The sequence below is a fragment of the Neodothiora populina genome, assembly GCF_041146345.1.
Source record: "Neodothiora populina strain CPC 39397 chromosome Unknown canker_contig_14, whole genome shotgun sequence".
Lineage (NCBI taxonomy): Eukaryota > Fungi > Ascomycota > Dothideomycetes > Dothideales > Dothioraceae > Neodothiora > Neodothiora populina.
Genome location: NW_027191408.1, coordinates 1,321,073 through 1,337,288, shown reverse-complemented (window position 1 = coordinate 1,337,288; position 16,216 = coordinate 1,321,073). Strand labels below are relative to the sequence as shown.

General features: G+C 49.1%; 6 protein-coding genes across 7 annotated transcripts; 1 reads left to right on the top strand and 5 right to left on the bottom strand.

The window, feature by feature from the left end:
* Window positions 1-2,706: 2,706 nt before the first annotated feature.
* On the bottom strand, window positions 2,707-3,525 carry AAFC00_002360 (uncharacterized protein; the record flags this gene model as incomplete). The annotated part of the gene is made up of 4 exons (XM_069341664.1): window positions 2,707-3,001; window positions 3,061-3,179; window positions 3,256-3,314; window positions 3,402-3,525. 4 exons carry the CDS (start codon window positions 3,523-3,525, stop codon window positions 2,707-2,709), a joined length of 597 nt encoding a protein of 198 aa, XP_069201758.1.
* Window positions 3,526-4,337: 812 nt separating this feature from the next.
* On the top strand, window positions 4,338-5,594 carry AAFC00_002359 (uncharacterized protein; the record flags this gene model as incomplete). 2 transcript variants are annotated; one of them, XM_069341663.1, is made up of 3 exons in its annotated part: window positions 4,338-4,581; window positions 4,638-5,233; window positions 5,301-5,594. In XM_069341663.1, the coding sequence occupies 3 exons, from the start codon at window positions 4,338-4,340 to the stop codon at window positions 5,592-5,594; spliced, it is 1,134 nt and encodes a 377-aa protein (XP_069201756.1). The 2 variants fall into 2 exon arrangements, with proteins under 2 accessions (XP_069201756.1, XP_069201757.1); XM_069348006.1 differs by having other exon boundaries at window positions 4,632-5,233.
* Window positions 5,595-5,626: 32 nt separating this feature from the next.
* On the bottom strand, window positions 5,627-6,211 carry AAFC00_002358 (uncharacterized protein; the record flags this gene model as incomplete). The annotated part of the gene is made up of 1 exon (XM_069341662.1): window positions 5,627-6,211. The coding sequence occupies one exon, from the start codon at window positions 6,209-6,211 to the stop codon at window positions 5,627-5,629; it is 585 nt and encodes a 194-aa protein (XP_069201755.1).
* A 2,057-nt stretch (window positions 6,212-8,268) lies between these two features.
* On the bottom strand, window positions 8,269-9,746 carry AAFC00_002357 (uncharacterized protein; the record flags this gene model as incomplete). The annotated part of the gene is made up of 5 exons (XM_069341661.1): window positions 8,269-8,830; window positions 8,888-8,915; window positions 8,975-9,332; window positions 9,382-9,401; window positions 9,455-9,746. The coding sequence occupies 5 exons, from the start codon at window positions 9,744-9,746 to the stop codon at window positions 8,269-8,271; spliced, it is 1,260 nt and encodes a 419-aa protein (XP_069201754.1).
* Window positions 9,747-12,891: 3,145 nt separating this feature from the next.
* Window positions 12,892-14,132, bottom strand: AAFC00_002356 (uncharacterized protein; the record flags this gene model as incomplete). Its single annotated transcript, XM_069348508.1, has 3 exons — window positions 12,892-13,386; window positions 13,437-13,995; window positions 14,050-14,132. The coding sequence occupies 3 exons, from the start codon at window positions 14,130-14,132 to the stop codon at window positions 12,892-12,894; spliced, it is 1,137 nt and encodes a 378-aa protein (XP_069201753.1).
* An 873-nt stretch (window positions 14,133-15,005) lies between these two features.
* Window positions 15,006-15,897, bottom strand: AAFC00_002355 (uncharacterized protein; the record flags this gene model as incomplete). Its single annotated transcript, XM_069341660.1, has 3 exons — window positions 15,006-15,195; window positions 15,255-15,742; window positions 15,805-15,897. The coding sequence occupies 3 exons, from the start codon at window positions 15,895-15,897 to the stop codon at window positions 15,006-15,008; spliced, it is 771 nt and encodes a 256-aa protein (XP_069201752.1).
* Window positions 15,898-16,216: the final 319 nt, after the last annotated feature.

Sequence of the window (16,216 nt, the reverse complement as noted above, 5' to 3'; positions counted from 1 at the left end):
TCGTTGGTTGGTTCTTGAAGAACTATCCACAACGTTACGTGCTGCCATTACACCACACAACCTCTTTTCGAGGGATTGAAACCAGTTGGCTGGATTCAGGACCTGGAAGTTTGGGCAGACTACCTAGTATATGTATGCTAGGCTTGGGATGGGACAACGAATAAAAAAATTGCTTCTCCACCATCTTTTCCTCATGCTGGCAACAAAGCTAGATCAGCCATGCAGCCGTACAGAGGCAATCGGTGACCTCGGCTGGCAAAATGGCGACATAGCGACTCTACAATCGAGGGCTGTGTATGATGCCTTCGCTTGGCTTTGGGTTGAGCTGATTTGCCGGAGTTCTACCGAAGAATCTGCATGACTTGGCGAAGGATGGACAAGACCTTGAAGGTGAAGTTAGGTATGAGTGAACATATAAGCTGGTCATCGCGCGCACACAAACCGTCTCAATTCCCTCAGTCAAAGGCAAAAAGATTAGCTAAGCTTGGTTTCGATCCAAGGCCCTCCGGGTTATGAGCCCGGCGCGCTTCCGCTGCGCCACTCAGCTTTCCATGGAATTTCCGGAAAGCTAGCTTGTTGATAAACTGGATATACGATGTCTGACCCACTTGGTCTATTCTTGGTCTTGTTGCGTCGTCAAGACACAACAGCCATGCCGTAGCACGTCTGGCAGCATGATCTTGTTGGTTCCATCTTTCGCTTCGCCATGCTCGGCAAAGACTTGGACGACTTCAACCAATAGACGAACCTAGAAATGATCAGGCTAATGCCGTCGCCAGTCGACTCCCTCTATTCCTCAGCTCCTTTCATACAGACTCTGGTCATGGTGCGGGTGTCGTTTTGCTGGACCAAGCCTGTCCGCTCATGACCAGAACCAGCACGAGTTCCTTTCATGCATGGTTCTGTGGTGTAGTTGGTTATCACTTCTGTCTAACAAGTGAGCTTGTGCACAGGCGGTCCCCGGTTCGAACCCGGGCGGAATCAATGTTTTTGCTGATCATCCATGGTCGCCGTGTTTTCTTTTACATCATAGCGATCCTGGCTACCGAGTGTTGCGAGACGGCACTATCATGTAGCCGGCCACTGCGCGAATTGAAGCGTGCTGGGCAGACGTGTGCGATTGTGGGACTACAGGAGCAGAAGTGCATGACAACTGCATACGGGATTTTCTGCTCAGCAGCATGCCACGCACCATTCCGACTTCGACGACGCTACAGTTCAGATTGTTAAGGTTACTGGGCAAGGGTTGCCACCCATCAAGCCTCCCCTTGGTGTAGTTGGTTATCGCGTCCGACTGTAATTGAAGTCGTCTCTTGGTTCACCAAGAGATCGCGCCATATATGGCATCGGAAGGTCCTTAGTTCGATTCTGAGAGGGGAGAATTGTTTTTGATCTTTTGATCCTGTGCAGCTCTGCCATATCATCAGTCATTGCAAACAAATGTTGAGGCCTGCGGTAGTGAACTTGATCCCGTGCCATGTCGGCAAGGTGAGATCCAAGCTGGTAAAGACCGTCCAGGAAACCTCAAGCTGACTGTCTGGTACTCCGAAGTGGCACTCGGAAGGGTCGCTAGCTTCTTGTCACATGTTGTTCGATCCAGCAAAATACCTCGCCGCGAGAAGAGAGCATGCAATGCAACAGCGACGAAACACTGACATATGCCAGAGGGCTACAGCGTCTTCAATGTAAGTCCATCTGTCGCTACTTGGCAAAATAGCACCGCCAAACACCAGAGGCTCCTTGAATACAACGAGAGCTATCCATGATCCTAGACATAGAGCGAGGTCGAACCGTCTACAGCCTTGCGATCATCAAAAGCGCATGGTAGTCCCAGCTAAGACAGTAGTCATCGCAGCTGGTATACAACAATGTAACAAAGGGAGAAGCTCCATCACAGTGAGACTGAACGGCCAGGCAGGAAACGACGTTCATGATGCTGTTGTTGTCATCATCTTGAATAGGGACGCGTTACAGATAAGGATACTTGTACGGAGTGATTTATCATCACAGAGGCAGCGACACGCCGCTGTGTGTGCGAAAGGGGGGTCGTGCCGGCCATGACATCATGAGACTTGGGAGGATTTGTTGATATGGGAAACCTGTACTTTTGCAGGCCCCTGATCTGAGAACGACACCTTATACCGTACGATGTTAGGACGTGGCCTCTGGACAATGCTTAATATGGTAGATATCGATGCAGTGGTTTTGTTCTAGCTTTACTATGTGGACGGCAAATGTGTATGGAAAAGCAGGGGTGAGCCGATCTTCGCGGCTAAAGTAGACACGATCCACCATGCGCAGATCAATCAAGTTGACACTTTATCGCGCTGTATGTGCAGCGTAATAATATCGAGAAGCGGCTGCCTGCAGGTACACACAGGTTCACCATTGTACACGCTGGTGCAATGTTATATTACCATTCTGTCAAGAGAAGCATGCTCAACCTTGCCGTGCCTTCAGTTGAGTTGACCGCTAGGAATCCTGTGCAACATTGCGATGTTTTCGTCCTTGAAGCACCAGCACGTTGTCATTGATCGCCAGACTCAGCATGTCTAGCTCTATCCTGCTGACCGTGAAAAGTGCGCCAGGTCATGATGGTAGGAGAATTGTCATTCGCTTGAAACCAATACCTTTGTTTCCAAAGGATTAAAACTCCATCTAATGCAGTAAATGCCACATAGGCTGGTCATGATATATATGGTTCGACTACCACTTAGCCTCCTTTCTGGCCAAAAACTCGTTGAGGATGCCAATATCCTTCTCAAGGCCACTTAGCCAGTCGGACAATTGCTGGTTGACCTTGGCCTGGTCGTCACCGAGCTTGGCGTAGAAGTCCTTCCTGTAGGGCGTAGCGCTCATGGCGGCGCTGAAGATGGGCTTGATGAACATGGAGTGGTGGGGCTTGAGGGTGTTGCCGTATGCGTCGCGGAATGAAACGCTCAGCTCCTCATCAGTAGAGGAAACGTTTCTGCGGAGAGCTTGAGCAGTGAAGTCAAGTCCACTGTTGGTGCTGTGTTAGTTCCTCCCCTCCAAGCAATATATGAATCAAAAGCGCCATACCGAACCAGCCAGACAAGACCTTCGGTGGCGGTGTGCTTCTTGGTCTTGAGCTCGTTTCTCACGAGATCTTGAAGAGTCTCAGACTCAGTGGGGGCTTCTGTTTGACGGGTGCGGATTTTCTGTAGAGGAGGGCATCAGATCACATGCTCCAACACATTCATGTACACATGCACTGCAATGGACCAGGAGACTTACGGCAATGTTGCCGGTCATGTCGCTCTTGACAGGCTTGAAAGCTGCTGAACCCAAGACATCTACCATGATCATCAGTGACTCAATTCCCAAGAGCCTGGAAGCTGCACGGGCGACATGGCAGACAGTACCACCTCAGTGAGACATACCGAACAGCTTGGTCAAGGACTCGGCGGCCTCGAGGAATTGAGTAGTGTCGATGGCATTGTCCTTGCTGGCATCGACTGGGACGTCACTGAAGGACTTGCCGGCGGTATCGAAAAAGGTAGACATTTTGATGATTAGCTTTTGATTTAACTGAGATGACAGGAGGGAACAAAAGTATGGAAGAAGACGAAAGGTGAACGAATTTATGGGACTTGAATTCTAGAAATAATATCAATGGTACGAGGGAACAGATGGTCAATAGGAGCTCAGGAGGTCCGAGCAACGTGGACTGTCTAGCATTCGAGAGCATTTGAGAGCACCTTCCGCGTCAACAAGGGGTCCAGTCCCTTCACCGCTGGTCAATTTTAGACAGGGGCAACCACGCCATGCGGGGGAAGCTTCGAAAGCTGCGGCAGCGCTCTTGCTCTTGCCTCTTCTGCCATCGTGCTGCTGTATGTTTAGTGTCCCTGAGTGCCAAGTGGCCGTGAGGGGCACGCGTCTCTGTAAATCTGTGAATCCCGCCAAGCTTCATTAATTGTTCCCCCAAAGTTCGGAATTAAGGATGGACCTATTGAACAACAGAATGCATGCGACTAATTCGAAGTGGGTGGGCACAATCGGTCGATGAAGCTGTGTTCGGCCTTGCCATCTGGTGTGAAAACCGGCAGAAGAGCGTCTGATTAACAGAGTGCTTACGAGTATTATTCCCGGCATATCACGATGCATTGCCGCTTGACTCAATGCTTGGTGTACACCGTGAGGCTCGCGGCAGGCTATGCCGATTTACCGGATGTCATTATTTGGGGTAGGGCAACCTTAACCTGTTGGAGCATTCGTAGGGCGGGGCATTGAGATATAATAGCCAATTCAGAGCAGTTCTCTCGACCTCCGTTATCTTCTATTATAATTCCCATCTAGCATAGAACATATCTGTCGAGATGTCTGTTAGAACCTACAACATTGCGACAATCCCAGGTGATGGCATCGGAGTCGAGGTCACCGAGGCGGCTGTTCAAGTATTGGAGAAGCTGGCGGCAACAGTAGGCTCTTTCAAGTTTGATCTCGAGTATTACGACTGGAGCAGCAAGAAGTACAAGGAGCGTGGGTGGTATGTGCCTCCAGACGGCATAAAGGAGCTGAAAAAGCACGATGCCATCTATTTTGGCGCTGTTGGCTGGCCTGGTACGCTCCATGGTCCTTGATCATAACATCTGATCCTATGCTCACAATAGGCCCAGACGTCCCTGACCATATCAGTCTGTGGAGTCTCATCCTTCCCATCCGTAAAGCCATGGGCCAATACGTCAACGTCCGGCCCACGCGTATCTTGCCTGGCACAAAATCACCACTCTCCCAGTGTGAACGCTCTCCAAAGGATCTCGACTGGGTCATAATCCGCGAGAACAGCGAGGGAGAATACGCTGGCCAGGGAGGCACAACTCATGAGAACACGCCGCATGCAGTTGCCACAGAAGTTGCGATCTTTACGCGTACCGGTATCGAACGAATCATGCGTTTTGCTTTCGAGACAGCACGATCGCGCCCGCGTAAGCTCTTGACCATGGTGACGAAGAGCAATGCTCAGAGACACGGAATGGTACTGTGGGATACCGTTTTCTACGAGGTCGCAAAGGACTATCCCGATGTGACCTGGGACAGGATGCTCGTCGATGCAATGACTGTCCGCATGGTCAACAGGCCTCAATCCATGGACACTATCGTCGCGACCAACCTACATGCGGACATCTTGAGCGATCTCGCATCTGCCTTGGGCGGAAGTATTGGTAATGCACCTAGTAGTAACTTGAACCCGACGAGGGAGTGCCCTAGCATGGTAAGCTGAGGATCCTGCCGCACTTGCAATCCCATGTCGCTGTTGAGATCTGACCCATATGCCACAGTTCGAGAGCATTAGCGGCAGTGCGCCCGACATTGCAGGCAAGGGCGTCGCAAACCCCATAGGTGCCATATGGAGCGCGATAGAGATGGTCCGGTGGGTTGGAAAAGGAAGTCTGGAATCGGTGGCTGATGGCGCCATGAAAGCGATGGAGTCTGTAGCTACTGCGGGCATAAGAACCAGGGACTTGGGCGGCAGCAACAACACAAAGGAGGTAACAGACGCCATCTGCAGCGAGATCGAAAAGACTCTTGGAGATGCCGTCTTAGACGGCTTGCTTGTAGATCACAAAGCCTGATGCTCCGGCTCTCATTTAGGAGCCGCTGCAAATCATAGATCCTCCCAAGCTATCGAGTGCACAAGTTGACCCTTTTTGACCGGAGTGAGGCTGGTGAATCCTTCCCAAGGTTTCAAGCCGAACCTCTTCCAAGGTAGGACTATGCAAACGGCTTTACCATGCACCAAACTCTTACTGATAGGACCGTACCAATTGCTGTCCCTGCTATTTCTGAAGTTGTCGCCCTCGATCCAGACGTGACCGAACGGTACCATAAGCATCTCTCCCATCGAATCCCATGCTTCCGCATTGAAATCGATGTCTGGCCTCCGCCGCGAGTCCTTATACACCCAGTCGCCTTCTACGCCAACGATACGCTTGATCGCTAACGTCTCAGGAGCATGAGGTGCGAAGAAGCTGATGACATCTCCACGCTTCAAGTTCTCGGTGGCATTCCATTTGTCGATCAACAGATAGTCGCGCTCGCCTGTTTCGTGAAAAGTCGGCGAGAGAGTTGGGTTCATAGACGGGCCATTGACGGAAACAATCTCGAAGAATTTGTCGTTGATGATTATGGCAGTTGCGAGGCACCACAGGGCAGGTTTAGCTGCATTCCCAAGCATCCGGAGTCTGCTCATCTTGTGGAAGGAGCCAACAGGGACGTCCACCAAGGTATGTATCTATAACTTCGGGTTCAACTTGGGGATTTCAGATTCTATGCATCCATATCTAGTAGATGAGAGAGGTGGTGCGCAATATGGAACTGACGAGAAAGAAGTGTAATTGATGGCTTCATAATAATTTTAGATACTTGTACCTTGATCACCTGGTGGAGTGATAGAGCGGGAATAGCTGAGCACTGTAAATATTTGAGCACAGCAAGTACGGTGTCCTCTCTCTCCACTGTTACTGTGTGAGTATGCTGTGATGGCAGAACCAACCATGATTCATTGAAGACAATGCATTGATGGACAGGTCAGTGTTGTTGACAATGTATTTAATGTTTTGCTGGAGACAAAAGCACCAGACCTGGTGACGATTCATCATGCATGAGGTAGATGATTGTATTGTTTAGCTCGACGTGAATTGCTGCCGTTCAAAAATTGCATACCTGCTTCACCAATTGACTGGTCTTTTTTTTGAACAAGAATAAGCTTGTCCCCGACACAGTGCACTATGCGATATGTTGGTTCACTAATCAATAACAATGCATCGCCATTACAAAAGACAAAACATAATTTCCATGACAGTAAAGCCAGTGAAGCCACGGCGGAACGATAAGTACAATGTTCCATAGCAAACCATTAAAAATCTTGTGTTCCAAGGTCGAACGAAGGGCCTCGCCAATTGAGGGCAATGCTTAGAACAGAGCGATTGAAAGAATACGAAGAATAAGCCATTTCATTTACAAAGAAGTCGGTAAATTTGTCGTGCATACGAGTGCATAAGGCAAGGTACAGAGCCTTAGGGCTTCACTCCACAAAACGCAATAGTGGAGGCACACGCGTAACACATGGCACGCCTACCACTCGCCTGCTGTGCTGCCTTGTCTGATCCTAAGCCTGTCATTAACCGATCCCTGACCCGAGCGGTCGGGACCAGATTATGCACTTGAAACACGACGCACCGACACTCGATACCGTCTCTATGCACACTGCGACCGGTTTCGCGAGCGATGGGACTCTTCTTCGTTGAATCTACCAGACAAAATACACAAAGCCAATTGATCTAGCGCCGGGATGCTCTGTGGCCACGTTGTTTCGGACCATTCCGCTGCTTATCCTTAGACTCCACCGAGACTTCCTCGGAGCGAGGACATACACTGTTTATGGTGCCAACGTCCTGGTCTTGGTCCACCGTGCAATACTAACCAGACGACGCGGCTCACCTTAAGTAAGTTATGCTTTTCCTTTTTCCAGAAACCCCATCAAGATTATCTTTTTCTGCTTCGCTTCGTATAAAATGGTGGATCTCTCACTCTCGCAATAGAATGCCTACTTTGACCCTCTTGAGTCTATTTATGAAACTCGACTGGGCATCAATTTGATCATCGCAACACGAAGCGTAGCTGTATCAGTGCGCATCTTCTTCTGATAGGGTTCACCGCTTGGGGGATGTTTCCGTGTCCTTGGGCATCATTGATAGTCGCAAGTACCTCTTAGCCGACTTCTAGCCTTGTATACCAATTAGTTGGGAACGTGGAGTGCTCTGAAAAAACTTTGCTTTTTGACAATCAACGGAGAACGGAGATCATTTGAAGTTTACGGTGGAAATCCTCCACTGGAATGGACTGCAAGCACGGGTAAGTGACGCGGGCACGTTATTCACCTGGCTCATCTGAGAGTGATGGCCACACTTCTCCAAGACCTTGGTAATGCCTATGATTTCGCAAGTGCAGTGGCCAAGACCTCATGCTACGTTGTAAGAATGCATGTGTCCGAGAATGCATCTGCTGGTGATGCCTTGCTTCATCTGCTAATTATGTAAATGTCTGTCACACAATGCTTTGACACATTGGCCATGTCAATATCTAAACATCTCTATCAATGCGGAAATCTGCGCCTGTGTCGCTAACCCGCTACTGTACAAAAGAAAAATGTAAGGAAGGCCCCAATATAGCTTTTGAGTCAGAGGGGAGGATTGTCGCGAGCATTATGTCGCTCAATGGCTAGGAATGACTTGGATCCCACGGCCCTCATCTGTTGCCCCAGACTTGGGTGTAAGACTTGTCCTGCTCGACGAACGGTGTCTCATCGCTTCCTCTTCGAATCTGTGCACCACCATGCGGCCTTCGTCCCTCTTCGTTGTGTCCTATATCGTCTTTACCGCCGTCGGCAATCTGGACGTCCTCGAACTCCATTCGCACCTCGTCTTGTCTGTGAACAACGAACCGTCCGGCGGGCACGTGATCATTATCTGCCCACTCGCTCGAAGTATTGCTTGACTCAGGTATGTTGTGCATTTCATATGCGCCGGAGTGCCTGCTTCCACCGTAAGGTCGCTGTCGGTTAGGCTTTTGTTGGTTCTCTGCGGAACTCGTCGAGTCGGTCTGGAATGCCTTGACCACAGCAGCAGCGCCAGTCTTGGGGTTGAACGCTGAGGCATTGTCTTTCCTGGTCTGAGCCGGATCGCTGCCAGTAAGGAATACATTGTTAGAATCTTCATCGCGCGCGCGGGCAACGCTCGAGATCAAGTCGGCCATGGACATCTCAATCTTTAGCTTGACGATGTAAGCCAACGGGTGGAATTGCATGTACCTGAGACAGGATTAGCGGCTGTAAGGAAATGTCTTATAGACACGAGGCTCGACTCACACAAAGGAATTCGGCAGCGACATAGTGCCTGTAGAGATTCCGTCAGCATCAGTCCATGGTTATCAGCCTTGCCATAATCCAACATACTTATAATAAGAACATCCATGCTCAGAGAGAACCCAATGATAAGAGTATTGAATTTGACCAGAGGCCTGTACTTGCTGAGACCTGGCTTGACGAGTGATCTCTGCACCGTCCGGATGAAGAATATGTTCAACAGTGCGTCGACGACGAGGTAAATCGTTTTTTCACAACGATCCCAGACGTCGTTGATTTTTATGTAATTCTCAGACACCTGCAACCTGGCTGGGATCCAGATGCAATAGACACTGATGTTTATGGCAGTGATAAGGGCTGCAACGCCCCATTTGAGATGCTTTGCTCGTCGGCGATCAACCATCAGGACAGAGACACGATTGATGATGATTTGCAACAAGAATTGTACCTAGAGGAATTTAGATGGTGATGTTTCAACAGAAAGTATGACGACAAACCTGGAGAGCCCACAGAGTTACTACGTCTCGAGTCAGTTGGTGTACGGCAGATCCGGATCTTGGGATTGCTTACAGATGCAAAAATAGTATGCGAAGCTTGGAGCAATAAGGCCTTTCAGGTACAGCCAGCAAATTATACTGAAGATTAGGCAAACAAGTATCTCAAACCATATCATGATGAGATATGGGGTGATGAGCTGGCTTTCCCTATTTCGCCGTTGATAGAACCCAACAGTCTGCTTGACTGCTGTCCATACCGTCAACGTACCGAAACCCAGCGTAATGCCCCATACCAGAGTCGCCGCGACCAGGTCATTCACACTGACCGGCTCGAGCTTGAAGCTGGGGGAAAGTAGATCGCGCATTGTTCTGAGTCCCAGACGACGTTGGCAGGAGAAATGGATGAAATCTGGAATGAAACGACCTACCGCAAGGCAATGGACACTATATGAGAAAGACCTACATAGCCGGATTGCACAGAAGCAATTCTAATCCCATGTTGAATAGGCTCACGTAGTGCTACAGGGTACCGCTCTGGTTAACTCTAGATCCTTGGGGGATCCTGGATCCCCAGAATCTCATGCTCGAGTATCGAAATTGCCGCTATGCACAGAACAAGAAGAGGGCCTTCCATCGAAAGCCTCACAGCCTCAGCTACTTAGCGGACCGTCGATCGGCAATTTGCTGGTTCGCAATGCTTCCGTGCAGGGAAGCATGCACAGAGGTAAGGTACTTTTGTGTTTTCGCCGACCGATGGCTATACGTCGGTGCGCCTCCCGCAACTCAACGCGGGCGACCACGTTGAGGTAGGTTTGCAGGGAAAAACCCCCACTAATGATTGACACACAAGCACATTCATATGTAGGTAGTCAAGTAGAAGTGCTCCTATGCATTTGACCCCGTTGTCGGAGAAAGCAGGCAGCAAGAGGATCGGCGGCAAATGCGTGTGGGCGAATCTAAAGAAGTAATCGTATACTAGACATCGTGTGGTAGCAAGACTGCTGATACGCCGCACGACCAACAAAGAGATACCATCTGATGACCGTTATATTATCCCTGATTTCTGTTGATCTTGAGCTTCCGAATTGACGACGTCTCCGGGTAACGAGTCAAGATCAACCGAGACAGTGTGGAGAATGGCGTCCCCGATGGATGTTCACCACTTCATGAATCGGTATGTACCGCACGAAACCGATTCCTGGGGTTTGAAACGTCGAACGACTCGCGTGGTGGACAACTATTCGAGGTGCTCTGGGTGAAGTCAACGGTCATGCAAGCAGCCTTGGGATACAGTAAATTGTCGACAGTTTTGCGGCCCAAGGAAACACACGACCGTCTCCGTGGGAAAGTCCGCAAGATGTGATGAGGCCCGAACGGTATTTCGGTCACGTTCACATGTTGCAAGTCGAAGTACATACCCTCATACCATATCTGCGGTGCGGTAGTTCTAGATGCTAGCCGGATCTTGGCTGACGGGAGAAGCTCAGCCGACGCCAGCACTTGATCCCTGCCACCAGATCTTGGAGCCTCTGCCGTGGGCGCAGGCGAAGGTGGCTTTTCGATCGTCCAGACTGAGGCAAGGTGGAACTGTGCTAGTCAGAGTACCAACACCATGCCTGAAGTTTCTGGTCTACTGTATGTATCGAGCGTCACTACCAAAGGCTGCAGATTTTGAATGATTGACTCTGGTCTGTGCCTCTGATGATATCCATTGTCAACCAATCACGTCGGCTTTTTCGTCCTTCGCACCTCCGACCTCGTACGTCAACCTGGAGGGACCACGAGCAGTAGTGGCCACTGGACCAAGCTCTTCGCTATCGGTAATAGTGCATTGGATGCTCTTTACCGAACATCTACCAAGTACAGTGCAACGAACTATTGAAAACGGTAGAGCAGGCGCGATGCTGTAACAAATGAATGTTATGACCAATCTGACGGCTTGAGGTATCGTACAATACTATCCGGTAATATACTGTATCTATGAAAGTTAAGTCTCGAATCACAGTATAACTTGTACAAAACCTTCTGTTTCTACCCGCATCTCCAATGCTCAGCAAGGAAGGATTGGGGACCTTCCACAGATCCCGAATCGGCACCTCGTCCATGAACCACATTGTTTGCACAAAGCAAGCTTGCTCGACTCGGAGACGAACGGCAATAGCGAACTCACTCTTGTGAAAATTGTGTCGCGCTAGTATGGCCTTTATCACTGTATTGACCCGCAATGACGGGGTTGTGGTATCCAGGGACCACTTTCCAACACACCGTGGGTCGGCGGCATTGGCTGGTGCTTGCTGCCTGTTTCAATAGATGGATTCGGAACCGTCGTATCACAGGAGGTCTTGCAAATGCGTGAGGGCGTAGAAGCGTCAATAGCCCGGCCCGTCACTTCCCAGATAAACTCCTGACAGGTTTTTGTCTCTCAAGGATGGAGACTTGACCAGGTGGGTAAGGTACATAGATACCATCTCGACCGAGATTGCGCCAAGAGACAAGGATGGGCATATCGAGCTGAGATGTGGTAAAGTAAGACGACAACCTACTCAACTGCTGAACAGAGCCATACACGGATGTCAAAGCAATGCTCGATGACCATTGAAGAAGCTAAGGATCCACAGTGACATCTGGATGAACCAGCGACAGGAAGAACGCTCATTACATGATGGGCCAGTCAGTCGAACGTACAGCTGTACACAACGAGCCTGTAGCATCAAAATCTGCACTTGATCGTACGAGACCTGCGAGGACCCTGACAATTACAGTAGGTGTATAACGACGTATTGTGTTTAGTGAAGAACTATACAACCCAGTTTTATGCCTGAAGCGTGAAGAAGTATGCAAAGCCCCTAAGGGGTGAATGCATGGGTGAGGGTACTTTTCTTTTTATCTTTTTCCAGATCAAGCAAAATATTGACTTTCGGAAGACGACCTCCACTCACAGGCCCCGCTCCGTCCAACCTGCATGTGAAAAGCAAAGACTATTTGGAGTGCTCTATACTTGATTGGTGATAATTAAGCCCCATGGTCATCTAAAGGCCGCAGAAAGTACCAGCCTCTTCTTTGGTATAGGGCGAATAACCACTCAAAGCGGACACCATCTGCAGTAGGCATCCCTGCTCTGCCTTTGCACAGCTTTGATGGATTCAAGGTTGTGGGACCTGGACTGGTGAAAATTACACCTGCCGTCATACTCCTGAATTTACCGTACCTGAGAATAAGATTTATGATCCTGACCTGTTCGACGTGTTTCCCCCGATCATACCATTCCATGCTGCTTACTCAGTTGCCAGCATGTGACCGAACTTGGCTAATCTTTTGCCCTATCTCGACATGTTCACGTTACCAATAGGTCTTCTGGCCTGCAATATGGTGTGGCGCTATACATGCTTTTTGCGAAGGGGTATGTATATTGGTGCTGTGGTCTTGATACTTAGGAACAATTTCCTAGCTCTGTCTTCGCCCATGTCGATGATCCTGCAACTGTAACTCATCATGCTTTCGCGCATGGGCCTAATTATCTTGTGAAATGCGCCTATTGGACGCCTTTTCTCGCAATGATCGTTTCAGCATGCCCGTGAAGCTCTCGAATAGAGTCCAATCTTGACCACGCAGCCAACGAAGAACGAACTCCTGACCTTTGGGTTCAACGGAAACAGAGATCCGGAAAGCCAAAGCAACCTCGTCGTCCACTGCATGAAATCCTTCTCTGACTGTGTTATCTTCATCGTGTGTGCTTCGAGCGGCTTGCGGTCCAGTATTGCCAGTATCATCTTGGTTTCTCTTGCGTTTCAAACCACGTCTTGCCGCTCTAGACCATACATTACCTGTTGTTCTACCATGACCACTGCGTATATTCGAGTCCCACTTCCAGGAAACATCAAGAGGCAAGAGGATCTGGTCAAGCATTTCGACTGCCAGCTCAATTGATAATTTGAAAATAGGAATCGTCTGCTCAGTAGGCCTAGGGTTCAGGACGGTAGAGATGGTGTTGTTTTTGGTCGCGTTCTTTACACTCGTCAAAAAAGAGGCGCTGACAGGGGCCGACCATAACTTACCCAACTTGGTCTGCGATCACGGAAGCTCCATGCGAGTGCCCAGCGTCGAGTTCTGTTACCCGCCTGGAGGCAAGAGACAGCCCAGTTGTCGATACCTACTTCCTTGAGCCTATCGACAACAGCAAAGAGTGACTCTTTCTTGCCGAACATGCTCGAGTACCACTGCACACGAGATCTGAGCACAAGACTTTCTTCCACCATACGCATGACGAATCCTAAATCGCCGCCCTCGCAAATCATCTCCACCTCGGCACCAGTACATACAGCACTAGGCCTTGCCTGCTTGTTGTTCAAAGAGTTATAGAGATCGTCCGCGCTAGTGTAGAAAGGTGGATTGCACATAGTGAAGTCAATCGTCTCGACATTTAGTTTACCTAATGGAATCAAGGGATCATCTTGTGCCATACGATGTAAAGTGATCCGAGCTTGGAGGTTGTTAAGTGCTATATTCTTTTCCGCGTAAGTCAAGGAATGGTCGTCAATGTCTGTGGCATGCATGTCCCAGTTTGTACGGCTAGAGGTAGCCAGGAGCGCGTATATAGCGCTGGCGCCGGTGCCACTGGGGAGGATTAGTTAAACTTGTGGAAAAGAAAGCTACTTGAGGATGCCTTACACATCGAGGCCCGTGACCTTTCGATTGGGATCATGTTCATCAGACAAAACCTTGGTACCAGTAGAGTCGACGAGGGACTGCATCCATCGAATATAGCTATATCTATAGAATCTGTGAGAAACAAGTCTGGCCGACAGAACGCTTTCGGTGGCGCAGGAGCATGACCTGTCCGATAACGCAAAGTTGTGCTACTCAGGAATGAAGACAACGCTCTCCCAATGGATGATCTTAGCCGCCATCTCAGGACGCCAAAGAGAGAGCGTATATCAGAAATCCTGTCGGAGTGGAGATAACAAGGCTTGGAGTCTTTCTTACCTGATTGGAACCTGTAAGGCAGAAAATCAGCTCCGTCAAACAACCTTGACACCAACCAACCTGACTTACTGGTGGACAAAGTCTATCAGACGGAAGCTCAATAGACAAATCAAATTCCCTCTTTAGGATTGCTTTCGTCAATGCCCTGAATACATCAGTAATGGTTGCAGTGGTTCCAGGGTATGTCAGAAGCTCACTGCAGTGTAAGAGGATCTTGGAAATCGACATTGTTATTATCTTTGTGATAAATTCTCGCGAAAGCTGGATCGACGCGTGCGAGCTCTGCGAAGTCAACACCTCCATCATAGTCCTGTGATTCCATAGTTCGAATGTGCAGGACGGTGGGAGATGTGACTGTCGTAATGAGCGCTTAAATTAGTGTGGTGAAGTCTGGAGAAAGCAGTGTAATTGCTTTGTACATGAACCTGCGATTGGCACAACATCCACCTACTAAAATTACACCCCAGGAAAGACATGCAAGTGAAAGTACACTCCAGATGTGTTATTTGGACTACACTTCACTTTACTCATAAATGTTAATGAAGTTTACAATGTGATAAGGTATCTTAATCCGAATATATAGCCTCCCAACCAAGCAAACTCCAACTACCCAAGCAGTGATAAGTAAAAATGTATATCACTCAAATAGCCCATCCAAAGGATCCATCGAACGTCCAGACCACGTTTGGGTCTTCATCACCAGCCATTGACCGCACCTGCTCATAGCTGGGGGTGATGTTCGGGCCATATGAGCGTAATAGGTTGTCCATATCGTCATCGGTCATCGAACAAAGCTCTTCTAGGCTCCAGCTGGAGCAGACTCCGATCATCCTATTTGACAATGGTTAGTTGTGTAGGTCAAATGGTGTCAGACAAGACCAAGATCTTACCACTTCATCCTCTTCGGACCCTCCTCATTGCCTGGGGCGACCTGTCGCAACTTCTTCCGTAAAGCTCCAACCTTTTTGATGGTGTCGCCGATGTTAGCCGGCAGAGTTGCTTCGATTTTTCTCCTGATGATGTTTGCAATTTTGGGCCCATTTCCATTTGTGCTGACCATGATCTGCAATGGCCCATCTCGAAACTCACTTCCAAAGTAGAAGTCACATTCAGGCGGGACATCAGCAATGTTGGCGTTGATTCTTTTCTCTTTACACAATTTCCAGATTTGAGTTGATGCTTCAGGATCGTCAATTGCGGTGAGAACCATAGCAATTGCTGGATCGTCCAGGTCGGAAGGCTCAAATTTACGGTCGTGGTATTCGGTCTGACCTTTCTCTATGCGATACCGCACCTCCTCATTGAGACCCTCATTGGGACAGATGACTGTGACCTTGGCATCTGCAACGAGGAGCTTGACAATGCGACCGGCGGCGACCTGGAAACGTACGTTGGTATGGGTGAAGAATATGTATTGATATTGGCCACGATCGTACTTACCTCTCCTCCACCAATGAGTAGCACCTTCTTGTTCCGGATCTGCCAGGCGAGGATGAGAGAACCGCCACCCTCGATGTCTTCGAATTTACCCATATCGCACAGGTCACACTACGATTTGAATGGATAATGTCCGCTGGATGATACGAAATATCAACATGTGAGTAATTCATATCTGCGATAAGCTTGACATTTCCTCAGAAGATGGAGGGCTCGGACGTCATTGATTATCTCCGCGGCTGCCATCTTGGCGGCCTTTCCATCAAGAAACTCAAGGTAGACCGAAGAATAATTTGTATTTAGTTAGAGCACATCACTTAAGTCCATATATTGAACGGTTACATACTGAAGCATGCGCTGACGAGCGGATCTGTCATGTCATTTCCAGGCAACCACAGCGATCGTGATTCATGTT